Here is a 15277-nt window from a genome sequence, read left to right on the forward strand (position 1 = left end):
CCAATCGCCCAATTCAGCACACCACCATCACCACCCCACCGCAGTTTTCCCCCCTTGGTGTCCATATGTCTGTTCTCTATGTCTGTGTCTCAACTTCTGCCCTGCAAACCGGTTCATCTGTACCATTTTTCTAGGTTCCACATACATGCGTTAATACATGATATTTGTTTTTCTCTTTCTGACTTACTTCACTCTGTATGACAGTCTCTAGATCCATCCACATCTCAACAAATGACTCAATTTCGTTCCTTTTTATGGCTGAGTAATATTCCATTGTATATATGTACCACACTTCTTCATCCATTCATCTGTCGATGGGCATTTAGGTTGCTTCCATGACGTGGCTATTGTAAATAGTGCTGCAATGAACATTGGGGTGCATGTGTCTTTTTGAATTATGGTTTTCTCTGGGTATACGCCCAGTAGTGGGATTGCTGGATCATATGGTAAATCTATTTTTAGTTTTTTAAGGAACCTGCATACTGTTCTCCATAGTGACTGTATCAATTTACATTCCCACCAGCAGTGCAAGAGGGTTCCCTTTTCTCCACACCCTCTCCAGCATTTGTTGTTTGTAGATTTTCTGATGATGCCCATTCTAACTGGTGTGAGGTGATACCTCATTGTAGTTTTGATTTGTATTTCTCCAATAATTAGTGATGCTGAGCAGGTTTTCATGTGCTTCTTGGCCATCTGTATGTCCTCTTTGGGGAAATGTCTATTTAGGTCTTCTGCCCATTTTTGGATTGGGTTGTTTGTTTCTTTACTATTGAGCTGAATGAGCTGTTTATATATTTTGGAGATTAATCCTTTGTCCATTGATTCGTTTGCAAATATTATCTCCCATTCTGAGGGTTGTCTTTTCGTCTTGTTTAGGGTTTCCTTTGCTGTGCAAAAGCTTTGAAGTTTCATTAGGTCCCATTTGTTTATTTTTGTTTTTATTTCCATTACTCTAGGAGGTGGATCAAAAAAGATCTCGCTGTGATTTATGTCAAAGAGTGTTCTTCCTATGTTTTTCTCTAAGAGTTTTATAGTGTCCGGTCTTACATTTAGGTCTCGAATCCATTTTGAGTTTATTTTTGTGTATGGTGTTAGGGAGTGTTCTAATTTCATTCTTTTACATGTAGCTGTCCAGTTTTCCTGGCACCACTTATTGAAGAGACTGTCTTTTCTCCATTGTATATCTTTGCCTCCTTTGTCATAGATTAGTTGACCATAGGTGCGTGGGTTTATCTCTGGGCTTTCTATCTTGTTCCATTGATCTGTATTTCTGTTTTTGTGCCAGTACCATATTGTCTTGATTACTGTAGCTTTGTAGTATAGTCTGAAGTCAGGGAGTCTGATTCCTCCAGCTCCGTTTTTTTCCCTCAAGACTGCTTTGGCTATTCGGGGTCTTTTGTGTCTCCATACAAATTTTAAGATGATTTGTTCTAGTTCCGTAAAAAATGCCATTGGTAATTTGATAGGGATTGCATTGAATCTGTAGATTGCTTTGGGTAGTATAGTCATTTTCACAATATTGATTCTTCCAATCCAAGAACATGGTATATCTCTCCACCTGTTGGTATCATCTTTAATTTCTTTCATCAGTGTCTTATAGTTTTCTGCATATAGGTCTTTTGTCTCCCTAGGTAGGTTGATTCTTAGGTATTGTATTCTTTTTGTTGCAATGGTAAATGGGAGTGTTCCCATAATTTCTCTTTCAGATTTTTCATCATTAGTGTATTGGAATGCAAGAGATTTCTATGCATTAATTTTGTATCCTGCAACTTTACCAAATTCATTGATTAGCTCTAGTAGTTTTCTAGTGGCATTTTTAGGATTCTCTACATATAGTATCATGTCATCTGCAAACAGTGACAGTTTTACTTCTTCTTTTCCAGTTTGTATTCCTTTAATTTCTTTTTCTTCTCTGATTGCCATGGCTAGGACTTCCAAAACTATGTTGAATAATAGCGGTGAGAGTGGACATCCTTGTCTCATTCCTGAGCTTAGAGGAAATGCTTTCAGTTTTTCACCGTTGAGAATGATGTTTGCTGTCGGTTTGTCGTATATGGCCTTTATTATGTTGAGGTAGGTTCCCTCTATGCCCACTTTCCGGAGAGTTTTTATCATAAATGGGTGTTGAATTTTGTCAAAAGCTTTTTCTGCATCTATTGAGATGATCATATGGTTTTTCTTCTTCAATTTGTTAATATGGTGTATCACATTGATTGATTTGCATATATTGAAGAATCCTTGCATCCCTGGGATAAATCCCACTTGGTCGTGGTGTATGATCCTTTTAATGTGTTGTTGGATTCTGTTTGCTAGTATTTTGTTGAGGATTTTTGCATCTGTATTCATCAGTGATATTGGTCTGTAATTTTCTTTTTATTTATTTATTTATTTATTTATTTATTTATTTATTTAATTTATTTATGGCTGTGTTGGGTCTTCGTTTCTGTGCGAGGGCTTTTCTCTAGTTGTGGCAAGTGGGGGCCACTCTTCATCGCGCTGCATGGGCCTCTCATTATCGCGGCCTCTCTTGTTGTGGAGCACAGGCTCCAGACGCGCAGGCTTAGTAATTGTGGCTCACAGGCCTAGTTGCTCCGCGGCATGTGGGATCTTCCCAGACCAGGGCTCGATCCCGTGTCCCCTGCATTGGCAGGCAGATTCTCAACCACTGCGCCACCAGGGAAGCCCTGTAATTTTCTTTTTTTGGAGTATCTTTGTCTGGTTTTGGTATCAGGGTGATGGTGGCCTCATAGAATGAGTTTAGGAGTGTTCCTTCCTCTGCAATTTTTTGGAAGAGTTTGAGAAGGATGCATGTTAGCTCTTCTCTAAATGTTTGCTAGAATTCACCTGTGAAGCCATCTGGTCCTGGACTTTTGTTTTTTGGAAGATTTTAAATCACAGTTTCAATTTCATTACTTGTGATTGGTCTGTTCATATTTTCTGTTTCTTCCTGGTTCAGTCTTGGAAGGTTATACCTTTCTAAGAATTTGTCCATTTCTTCCAGGTTGTCCATTTTATTGGCATAGAGTTGCTTGTAGTAGTCTCTTAGGATGCTTTGTATTTCTGCGCTGTCTGTTGTAACTTCTCCTTTTTCACTTCTAATTTTATTGATTTGAGTCCTCTCCCTCGTTTTCTTGATGAGTCTATCTAATGGCTTATCAATTTTGTTTATCTTCTCAAAGAACCAGCTTTTAGTTTTATTGATCTTTGCTATTGTTTTCTTTGTTTCTATTTCATTTATTTCCGCTCTGATCTTTATGATTTCTTTCCTTCTGCTAACTTTGGGTTTTGTTTGTTCTTCTTTCTCTAGTTCCTTTAGGTGTAAGGTTAGATTGTTTACTTGAGATTTTTCTTGTTTCTTTAGGTAGGCTTGTATAGCTATAAACTTCCCTCTTAGAACTGCTTTTGCTGCATCCCATAGGTTTTGGATCGTCGTGTTTTCATTGTCATTTGTCTCTAGGTATTTTTTGATTTCCTCTTTGATTTCTTCAGTGATCTCTTGGTTATTTAGTAACGTATTGTTTAGCCTCCATGTGTTTGTGTTTTTTACGTTTTTTTCCCTGTAGTTCATTTCTAATCTCATAGCGTTGTGGTCAGAAAAGATGCTTGATATGATTTCAATTTTCTTAAATTTACTGAGGCTTGATTTGTGACCCAAGATGTGATCTATCCTGGAGAATGTTCCATGCGCACTTGAGAGGAAAGTGTAATCTGCTGTTTTTGGATGGAATGTCCTATAAATATCAATTAAATCTATCTGGTCTATTGTGTCATTTAAAGCTTCTGTTTCCTATTAATTTTCTGTCTGGATGGTGTGTCCATTGGTGCAAGTGAGGTGTTAAAGTCCCCCACTATTATTGTGTTACTGTTGATTTCCTCTTTTATAGCTGTTAGCAGTTGCCTTATGTATTGAGGTGCTCCTATGTTGGGTGCATATATATTTATAATTGTTATATCCTCTTCTTGGATTGATCCCTTGATCATTATGTAGTGTCCTTCCTTGTCTCTTGTAACATTCTTTATTTTAAAGTCTATTTTATCTGATATGAGTATTGCTACTCCAGCTTTCTTTTGATTTCCATTTGCATGGAATATCTTTTTCCATCCCCTCACTTTCAGTCTGTATGTGTCCCTAGGTCTGAAGTGGGTCTCTTGTAGACAGCATATATATGGGTCTTGTTTTTGTATCCATTCAGTAAGCCTGTGTCTTTTGGTTGGAGCATTTAATCTATTCACGTTTAAGGTAATTATTGATATGTATGTTCCTATGACCATTTTCTTAATTGTTTTGGGTTTGTTTTTGTAGGTCCTTTTCTTCTCTTGTGTTTCCCACTTAGAGAAGTTCCTTTAGCATTTGTTGTAGAGTTGGTTTGGTGGTGCTGAATTCTCTTAGCTTTTGCTTGTCTGTAAAGCTTTTGATTTCTCCATCGAATCTGAATGAGATCCTTGCTGGGTAGAGTAATCTTGGTTGTAGGTTCTTCCCTTTCATCACTTTAAGTATATCATGCCACTCCCTTCTGGCTTGTAGAGTTTCTGCTGAGAAATCAGCTGTTAACCTTATGGGAATTCCCTTGTATGTTATTTGTCGTTTTTCCCTTGTTGCTTTCAATAATTTTTCTTTGTCTTTAATTTTTGCCAGTTTGATTACTATGTGTCTCGGAATGTTTCTCCTTGGGTTTATCCTGTATGGGACTCGCTGCGCTTCCTGGACTTGGGTGGCTATTTCCTTTCCCATGTTAGCGAAGTTTTTGACTATAATCTCTTCAAATATTTTATCTGGTCCTTTCTCTCTCTCTTCTCCTTCTGGGACCCCTATAATGCGAATGTTGTTGTGTTTAATGTTGTCCCAGAGGTCTCTTAGGCTGTCTTCATTTCTTTTCATTCTTTTTTCTTTAGTCTGGTCTACAGCAGTGAATTCCACCATTCTGTCTTCCAGGTCACTTATGCGTTCTTCTGCCTCAGTTATCCTGCTATTGATTCCTTCTAGTGTAGTTTTCATTTCAGTTATTGTATTGTTCATCTCTGTTTGTTTGTTCTTTAATTTTTCTAGGTCTTTTTTAAACATTTCTTGCATCTTCTCGATCTTTGCCTCCATTCTTATTCCGAGGTCCTGGATCATCTTCACTATCATTATTCTGAATTCTTTTTCTGGAATGTTGCCTATCTCCACTTCACTTCGTTGTTTTTCTGGGGTTTTATCTTGTTCCTTCATCTGGTATATAGCCCTCTGCCTTTTCATCTTGTCTATCTTTCTGTGAATGTGTTTTTTTTTGTTTGTTTTTTTTTTTTAATTTTTAATTTTTATTTATTTATTTATTTATGGCTGTGTTGGGTCTTCATTTCTGTGCGAGGGCTTTCTCTAGTTGCGGCAAGTGGGGGCCACTCTTCATCGCGGTGCGCGGGCCTCTCACTATCGCGGCCTCTCTTTTTGCGGAGCACAGGCTCCAGACGCGCAGGCTCAGTAGTTGTGGCTCACGGGCCCAGTTGCTCCGCGGCATGTGGGATCTTCCCAGACCAGGACTCAAACCCGTGTCCCCTGCATTGGCAGGCAGATTCTCAACCACTGCGCCACCAGGGAAGCCCTGAATGTGGTTTTTGTTCCACAGGCTGCAGGATTATAGTGTTTCTTGCTTCTGCTGTCTGTTCTCTGGTGGTTGAGGCTATCTAAGAGGCTTGATGGGAGGCTCTGGTGGTGGGTCCCAGCTACCTGTTTTGGTAAATAAAGTTTCACTGAAACACAGTCACACCCATTTGTTTTTGTATCATCTATGTCTACTTTCACTGGAAGCATTGAGTAGCTGCAGTGAAGACAATATAGCCCATGAAGCTCAAAGGATTTACTATCTGGTCCCTTACAGGAAACGTTTGCTAAACACTGACTCAGGAGAATAGACTTGCATGGCTGGGCAGATGCAAGGAGTTCAAGTAGGAGATTTATTGTAGTAATCCACACTTGCGATTGTGGGACCTTGAACCAAAATGATGACAGTGGTTGTTAGGAGAAGTGGTTGTATTGTATTCTGGATATACGGAAAGTAGAGACAAAAGAATTTTATATTGAATGCCTCCTAAGAGCAAGGCACTATGGTAGGTTCTACAGGGCAGTCGTTCCCAAACTTATGGATTTCACACACACACACAAATATATATATATGGGAGATCAGAGGGGACTAAAATAGATTTTCCAAATTTTATTTTACTGAACAAGGATGTTGAAGAATACTACCTGCCATCTGTTATCACCATCCTTTCATAAAATAAAGGATAACTTAACACCAAGAAAAGTAAGAAAGACATGATAAGATTAAAGAAATACACTAAGATTAAAGAATGTACATGATAGAAAATCCACCACACAGTCCTTATGGGTTATAAACATTCCTTTGGGAAAGACTGTTGTAGCAGGTAAATAACAATGGATTGTATCCTAAAGAAAGTTAAAAATGGCATACATTGCAAGGGCCAGGTCCAGTAAGGAAAATAGGACATGTGCAAAATTAGCCAAAACTCAGAGTAGAAGGTGGTATCATAAAAGAGAAGTTTAATAGTGAGTTCACTCCCAGCAAGGAGAATCCAAGATGGCTTCACAGAGTAAGGAGCATTTGAGCCTAGATGGATGGTGAGGAGGGCATGGAAATGTGAAGATGAAGAGACACAGAATCAGAAAAGGCATGAAGGCAAGAGAGTGCTGGGAGGGGGCTTCCCTGGTGATGCAGTGGTTAAGAATCTGCCTGCCAATGCAGGGGACATGGGTTCGAGCCCTGGTCTGGAAAGATCCCACATGCTGCTGAGCAACCAAGCCCGTGCGCCACGACTACTGAGCCTGTACTCTAGAGCCCACGAGCCACAACTACTGAGCCCAGGTGCCACAACTACTGAAGCCTGTGCGCCTAGAGGCTGTGCTTCGCAACAAGAGAAGCCACCGCAATGAGAAGCCCGCTCACCGCAAAGAAGAGTAGCCCTTGCTCGCCACAACTAGAGAAAGCCCGCGCACAGCAACGAAGACCCAATGCAGCCAAAAATAAATTTAAAAAAAAAAAAAAAGAGTGCTGGGTGGAAGGGAAATCACTTGGCAAGGGCTTTCTCCTTCCTTTTAAAACAGGGCAAGAATGATTTTTTTAAAGTGGTTCTAGAGGCTCCTCTCATGACCTCAGTTCTAACTTCAATTGAACAGTTAGCATAGCCAAAGAAAAGACTAAGGAATGAGACATACATAGACTCCTTCCTACTCTGTGCCTCAAGACACAGCATTCTCAAATATGAAGGGGAGATTTTAACCTGAGTACCAAGAAAATTAAATTTTCAACTGGTGCAATTAGGAACTGTTATGCTATAACCTGGAGGACTTTAGGCCAGCAAATCTTGGAAAAGCACTATCCTTATCCTGAAAAGATTTGTCTCTGAGAAGCATTAAGCTACCTCAGTGCCACCTGGACTTTGACCTCCATTATTAATCTGCCAGGTGACCTCAGACAAGTTACTTAACCTCTTCCATACCCAGTACCCTCATCCTGAGGCTAATAATGCCTACTTTACAGGTTTTCTGTGAAGATTAGCAATAACATAAATGCCTAGTACACAGTAGGGTTTTAATAAATAGTAGACATTATTATCCGTGGCATGAATTTTTGTAGCATTTGTAGTTGCAGTTTGTTCAAAGGGGGCACAGGGATTATTGGAAAAGACCTAACAGAAGCATGAGGTTTTCTTTTATTCATTACTGAAAAAGAGGGGAAACGTCCCTTTGCATGGTTAGGAATTAACTGCACTCGTAAGCTTTCCCCATCTTCTTTATGTGTGTTTCTCTCACTTGCAGTGGAACCGGAAGTCAAGTATGTGGGGAACATGCATGGCAATGAGGTGCTGGGCCGCGAGCTGCTGCTGCAGCTGTCGGAGTTTCTGTGCGAGGAGTTCCGCAACAGGAACCAGCGCATCGTCAGGCTGGTGGAGGGCACGCGCATTCACATCCTGCCGTCCATGAACCCCGACGGCTACGAGGTGGCCGCAGCCGCCCAGGTACCGAGCCCCAGGGGGAGGCCCTGCAGAGAGCAGAGCCGTCCTAGGGAGTAAGGAAAAGCCGGGAGACCAGAGGTGTCCTCTCTGTCCCACTGTAAATGCCACGATGTGATAGAGGAAAAGCTGGAGAAATAGAATGAAGTGTGAAGATGGGTTCAGCACTGTAGCACCCTATGCAATGAATGGGGGTTCTCTCTGAGTCTCAGTTCCCTCCCTCCCCCGCCTTTCCAGCTGAGTTCTCCATTTCATTGTGAGGATGAGTAAAGCAGTATCAGCGACAACATTTTATCAACTGGAAGGTACTGAACAGGGGTGAAGGCATATTGCAAAACGGCCCTTCTTCCCTGAACTTTTAGCTTCCAACCCTAAATCCTCTTCTTCCCACACTACACTTACATTTGCATTTGGGGGGAAAAGAGAAAGAATGAGCTTTTCTCAGAATTGTGGGGTGGCGGGTTAGTCCTGTTATAGATTCTTCATACTTTATTCCATCTCTGTACGGCTTTTTTCCTCTACTAGTATAGTACTCAGCCTTTGAATTCTTTATTTTAGAGTTACATTGTTCAGGGGACAAATAAAAAAAAGTGTTTATGGGCTTTATTTCCTAACATAAATTCGAAATATCAGTGTGCCTAACTTTAAGTCAGTGATTCTTTTGTGGCTGTGCATCAGAATTGTAGGTGAAGATTTTTGAGATACAGGTTCTCAGGTCCTCTCCCCACCCCAAATCTACTGAGTGAGAATTTTCACTGGGTGAGGGCAGGCGTCTGCCTTACACAATGGATATGTTCCTTTAAAAGCTGTATTTAAACCTGGTTTGTTTGGGTTTTTTTTTTTTTTTTTTGGAGGGGGGTGTAAATGAAAGATTCTTTTTTTTCCATTTAAAAATATGTTTATTGGGGGTAGTCTTAAAATGTTTTTTATGTTTAAGACTAGACTTCACTACTTTACTTTTTTTTTTAAATTTTGCTTTTATTGTGGTAAGAGCACCTAAGATGAGATCTACCCTCTTAACAAAATTTTAAGTGTACAATACACTATTGTTGATTATAGGTAAAAGGTCGTACAGCTGATCTCCAGAACTTATCTATCCTGTTCAACCAAACCTTTATATCCCTTCATTAGTAACTTCCCATTTCCCCCTCCTCCCAGCCCCTGGCAATGACCTTCCACTCTCCGATTCCATGAATCTGACCACTCTGTCCCATACAAGTGGAACCACTCAGTATCTCTCCTTGAATGGCCCATCCTGGTTTAAGCCTACTAGAGGACAGGGCTGAGGGGTGAGGAGAAGCAGGGAGGGTAATGGAGCCAAGATGTTGAGGCAAACACAAATTTGACCCTTGCAATCTTACAACCTCCTGCTGACATGACTCAACAAATGAAAAAAAAAAAACTTTGTCCCCTTCCCCACTGCCCCCAACTGGAAATCAGAGAGATGGACATGAACATGCCTCGAGACTTGAGTTTCCAAAAGAACAGGACAATTTGAGAGTGCTGTAGGGGTGAACCCAACCTGGCCACTTTCCTTCTAGTGGCCCTTCCCTGTATTGCAGTGGGGAGACTGGAGAAGCCCCTCAGACCTGCCCACATCTTTTGTGCAGTGAAGTGGGGGTGGGAGGAGGTGGAGAAAACCCCTGCCAAATCCTAGAGCTGTCTCTGGGGAGCCAGTCTCTGCTCACCTGCTACGTACTTGTTCAAAGGGAGCAGATCTTGAACCTGAACCCAAGAGAGGACCCATTGGGTTCTCAGATTCCCAGAGCTACGTGCCGTACCCAGAGGAAACCTGTCTGCATGGCTACACAGGGAAGACCTGCCTGGCCACCTAAATTTAAAGGCACCTGTAGGTAAGGTAGAATAATATGGCTCCACCTCCCAAAGATAGTCAAGTCCTAATCCCTGGAACCTGTGAATATGTAATGTTACATGGCAAAGGGAATTAAGGTTACAGACAAAATTAAAGTTGTTAATCAAGTGACCTTAAAATACCCTGGATTATTGGGTGGGCCCAGTGTAACCAATCACAAGCGTCCTTTAAATGTGGAAGAGGAAGGCAGAAGGTCACAGGCAAAGAGAGATTTGAAGATGTTCTAGGGAAACAGATTCCCCTAGAGACTTCAGAAGGAACACAGCCCTGCTGACACCTTTAGGTCTCATGAGACCCATTTCAATCTTCTGACGTCCAAAACTGTGAGATCATAAGTTTGTGCAAGGTTAAGCCCTAAGGTTGTGGCAATTTGTTACAGCAGTAATAGGAAGCTAATAACTGAGCCCTGTTTATGGGAACTTCTGTTAAAGGAAGTCCTTACTGCCAGCTTCACTAATGACCCGGTGTGAGTAGTAAGTCAGCTGATAGGTAAATTAGCATAACTGTTCATATGGACAGTTATGAGTTAACGCTGACATAAATCAGCAAGCAATGAAAACCCCTGGAAGCATAATGAAAATTATTATCTCATAGAAGTGAACAATCAAACTCCAAATAGAAAAATCATATAAATGTTTTCCACTGGAACAGTATTGATGTAGGAGACTTAAGAGAATGTCAAAAAATATGTTTTCAATGAGATCTAAGAATAAAATGCGAGCACGATGCCACGAAAATAGAGAAATCTGAGAACAATAAAGAGTTCTTAGAAAAATACGAGAGAAGTAGTACATCTGTGAGCTTTTAGCCTCCTAGTCCATGCATTCACCCTACTTCCAGTAATGGCCACCAGTTTGGGCTCTCCCCTCTCAGTCCACAGGGCTCCAGTGGACGCTATTCTCCTTCTCCAAAGCCAAACAAAACACCAAACAGAATTTCAGTTTTGCAAGAGCCTGTGAACTTATCTCTATTCTACTGCTTTATACGTTTTAATTATTTATGTAAATATCTATCTCCCCATATATACCATGAATTCCTGGAAAACTAGCATAATGTCTCATGATCTCTTTCCCTAGTGTCTTTCAGGGGACTTTGAATAGAGATAGACCTAAATAGATGTGGATTGATTAAATGGATTGGATGAATGAATGAATACATGACCAAATAAAAGATGAAATGTGAAGTGTGAGCAGAGAGGTTAAGGGATCCACGAAGTTGATATTGCTCAGAAAAAAGATAATCAAGGATCCTAAGTAAAAATAAATAAATAAAGGGGGGAATGGTTTCCACTTTGGAAAACAGTTTAGCAGTTTCTGAAAAAGTTAAATATGGACTTACTTTATGATTCAGCAGTTCTACTACTAGATATTAGAAATGAAAACATGTGTCCACACACAGACTTATACACAAATGTTTGCAGCAGCATTATCCACAATAGCCAAAAAGTGGAAACAAACCAAATGTCCATGTACTGGGTTTAATAGTATCCCCTCTGCCCCCTCCAATTCATGTCTACCTGGAACCTAAGCATATGACCTTGTTTGGAAATAGGGTCTTTGCATATGTAATCAAGTTAAAGTGAAGTCATACTGGATTAGGGGACCTAAGTCAAATATAACCGGTGTCCTTATAAGAAGATAGCAATTTGTACTCAGAGACACAGACATATAGGGGAGAAGACTATGTGAAGATAGAAGTAGAAATTGGAGTGAGGCATCTACAAGCTAAGGGACGCCAAGGACTGTCAGCAACCACCAGAAGCTAGAAGAGTCAAAGAAGGATCCTCCTCTAAAGCCTTTAGAGAGCATGACCCTGCTTGATTTCAGACTTCTAGCCTCCAGAACTGTGAGAGAATACATTTCTGATGTTATAAGCCACCTAGTTTGTGGTAATTTGTTACAGCAGTCCCAGGAAACAAATACAGTCTATTAACTGGTGAATGGATAAACACAATGTGATAAATCCATATAATGGAATTATTCAGAAATAAAAGGGAATGAAGTCCTGATACATGCTACAACATGCAGGAACCTCAAAAACATTTTGCCCAGTGAAAAAAGCCAAACATATAATATATGATCCCACTTACTGAAATGTCCAGAAAAGGCAAATCCATAGAGACAGAAAGTGATTACCTAGGGGTGGAGTAAAAATGAGGAGTGACTGTAAATGGGCATGAGGTTTCTTTTCAGGGTGATAGAAGTATTCTTAAATTGGGGTAAAAGTTGCACAATTCTGTAAGCATACTAAAATTCTTTGAATTGTACGCTTGAAATGGATGAATGTTGTGGTATGTAAGCTATATATATCAATAAAACCGTTTTTAAAAAATAGGGGTTCCCACCCTCCTACACTGTTGGTGGGAATGTAAACTGGTGCAGCCACTATGGAAAACAGTATGGAGGTTCCTTAAAAAACTAAAAATAGAGCCACCATATGATCCAGCGATCCCACTCCTGGGCATATATCTGGAAAAGATGAAAACTCTAATTTGAAAAGATACATGCACCCAAGTGTTCATAGCAGCACTATTTACAATAGCCAAGACATGGAAACAACCAAAGTGCCCATCGACAGACAATTGGTTTAAGAAGATATGGTATAAATATCCAATGGAATATTACTCAGCCATAAAAAGAATGAAATATTGCCTTTTGCAGGAACATGGATGGACCTAGAGATTATCATACTAAGTGAAGTAAATCAGACAGAGAAAGACAATATTATAAGTGATAAGTGATATCACTTATATGTGGAATCTAAAATAATATACAATTGAATCTTTATATAAAACAGAAACAGACTCAGACACAGAAGACAAACTTATAGTTACCAAAGGGGAAAGGGATGGGGGAGGGATAAATTAGGAGTATGGGATTAACAGATACAAACTACTATACATAAAATAGATATGCAACAGGATTTACTGTATAGCACGGGGAACTGTAGTCAATATCTTGTAATAACCTATAATGGAAAATAATCTGAAAAAAATACATATATAACTGAAAAAATTATACTTTCTCGCTGCAAATACCTCTGTCATTCTGATTAAATAGACATAAACAATTTTTTTAAAATAGGGGTTCCCATTGTCCTGAAACACCCTCCTTTTGTTAGAGCTTCTCCTGGGATCTCTACCTCCAGCATGTGGTTTATAGGGAAACTTGAACCATGCCACTGAGACTTTGGATGAGTTAAAGGAGAAAATGCTACATTGTTTAATAGATCGAGCTAATGTGTAAAAAAAAAAAACTATACAGTGTTCTTCAAATAGAGCATTCAGTCTGAAACCTTCATCTTTCATTTCTTCCTTTTCCCACTAGGACAGAGACATTTCTGGGTATCTGGTTGGCAGGAACAATGCAAACGGAGTGGACCTGAACCGCAACTTCCCTGATCTCAATACCTACATCTACTACAATGAGAAGAATGGAGGCCCCAACCACCACTTGCCCCTTCCAGACAACTGGAAAAATCAGGTATAAGACAAAATTTGCAAGCAGAAGCAGGTAAATCAGCATCTGGAATTTCTTCCCTGAATCTTCACATAAACTAAATATGCAATAATAAAGCATCAACCCAATTCTGTTCTAGTCTGTCCAGAGCAATGCTAACTATAACATATGCCTCTTTGTATTTTTTCCCTCCCTGAGAATAGAGCCCTTCACTGAGCACATGATATTTGATGTTAGTGGTGAGAGTGGCAAAGGAGGTGAAAGTGGTATCATACCGCTGCACAGCAGTTTATAATTCTATAGAATTCTTTCTCAGCTAGCGTTTCAGTTGATCATCGTTAACACTCTGGTAAATGCATCAAGCAGTGTTATCCATCCCCGTTTTACAGATAACACTTATAGAAAAAATAATTTAAACTCACACAGCTAGTAATTGGTAGACTCAAGATTAAAACCCAGGTCTTCTGACTCCTCATCCAACATTCTTTCTACTGCACTATACTGTCGACAGAGAACTGTAGCATTCTAAAGAGAAATCTCTCTTGCATGTGATGAACTGTACGCTTATCAACAATTAGCTAGAGAAAGAGGTTCAGGGAGTCTCACCCTCAGAAGAGAAGTTTTTCTTCTTCTCTTTCTGTATGACCCTTGACTACTTTACCATACTCTCATTTCCCTTGCTTTCTCAATCAAAGGATCCCATTTGATGCTCCCAGACCTCTTACCCCTTGGTAATGCGAATGGTTTCAGCCTGATGGTCGTCCTGTTCCTGGGAATGACTCTTGTCATCCTTGGAGCATCACCACCACCCTGTTTCTTACACTGTGTGGGCTAGTTCTAAACATTCTCTGTGAATATCTAAACTTAGAGACTGGGGAGAGAAAATTAAAGCAAGTGGAAGGCTTTATATTGGGAGTTTCTAGATGGAATATTATCAGGTTTTTCCCCTTGGAATTGAAGCAAAAGTCATGCCGACATGTTTAGATTTTGGATAGCAGCTATGCTCTTGGCTCAAGCAAATAATACATCAAAAATAACTTTGCACTCGTTGACATATCCAGCCAGAAGGATGTTCTGATTGATTAAACTTGTCTACATAAAATAAGGTAATTGAGCCAGTAACAATTAGACTCCCACTGGCTCCTCTGTCTGCATCTTAGAAGGAAAAAAGACAATGAGAAGTCCCTCTTGCTCTTGATGGGCCAGGAACAGTGAGAGGCTGGCCTCCTTCTGATGGATGGAGGGTTAGGACATGGAGAAAGGACTGCTTTAAAGAATCTGAGCCCTGGTCACAGAGCTGGACCGGTGCCTTTGGGATTATATCCATTCTCATTGGGTGAGACTCAACATTATTCATTCAGTCTCCCTTGGAATAGAAAAGATGGGGGCCTTCACAACTGACCCTTGGTCCAGGACGAGCCGTTAACACATTAACACCACATAACCTCTAAGCACATCCATCTTGAGGGGAGGAAAAACAGTGAAGACTGTAAATTATTTACTTACAAGTCCAGTAGATTCAAGGCTTTCTTTAGAATACTGTCACTCACTAGCAATATAATCTGCAATAGAAATCTGCAGTAGAATGGGTGGAATCTCACTACTTAGCCAAGACTGGCCCATATTACAGTATGTCTAATTCATGAAATTTGGGTACGACCACAGGAGAACATTCCACATGTCAACAACACAGCAGATGTGTTGGGGGAAGGAGGAGGTTGAAAACCATTGCTGTAAACCAGCAATTTTCAGATATATTTACTAGAACCCTAAATTTCTACAGAGGAGCTCCAGAAGCTACTGGAACAGTGGGTAAATTGGAGGACCCTTTCTTTGTTGCCAGAGAGAGGCCAAACTGGGACTCTGCGCTCTCCAATTCATGTTACCCCTCTTCAAACTGCTCTTTTTCTCCCTCTCTCTCTCTCTTTTTTTTTTTTTT

The 15277-nt window shown here is 40.2% G+C and overlaps 2 protein-coding genes across 10 annotated transcripts in view; one reads left to right on the forward strand and one right to left on the reverse strand.

Moving 5' to 3' along the window:
* The window catches only part of ABCC2 (ATP binding cassette subfamily C member 2), a 291675-nt gene that overhangs the window by 45506 nt on the left and 230892 nt on the right, over positions 1 to 15277 (reverse strand). The gene's annotated exons all lie outside the window — the stretch shown is intronic.
* Positions 1 to 15277, forward strand: part of CPN1 (carboxypeptidase N subunit 1) — a 60726-nt gene that overhangs the window by 21572 nt on the left and 23877 nt on the right. For all 9 annotated transcript variants that reach the window (XM_082425287.1, XM_082425291.1, XM_082425294.1 and 6 more), the window contains 2 exons: positions 7814 to 8013; positions 13207 to 13362. In XM_082425287.1, the coding sequence (XP_082281413.1) occupies positions 7814 to 8013; positions 13207 to 13362 (356 nt within the window). The remainder of the gene's footprint in view (positions 1 to 7813; positions 8014 to 13206; positions 13363 to 15277) is intronic.

Source organism: Balaenoptera physalus (assembly GCF_965194825.1).
Source record: "Balaenoptera physalus genome assembly, chromosome: 14".
Classification (NCBI taxonomy): Eukaryota; Metazoa; Chordata; class Mammalia; order Artiodactyla; family Balaenopteridae; genus Balaenoptera; species Balaenoptera physalus.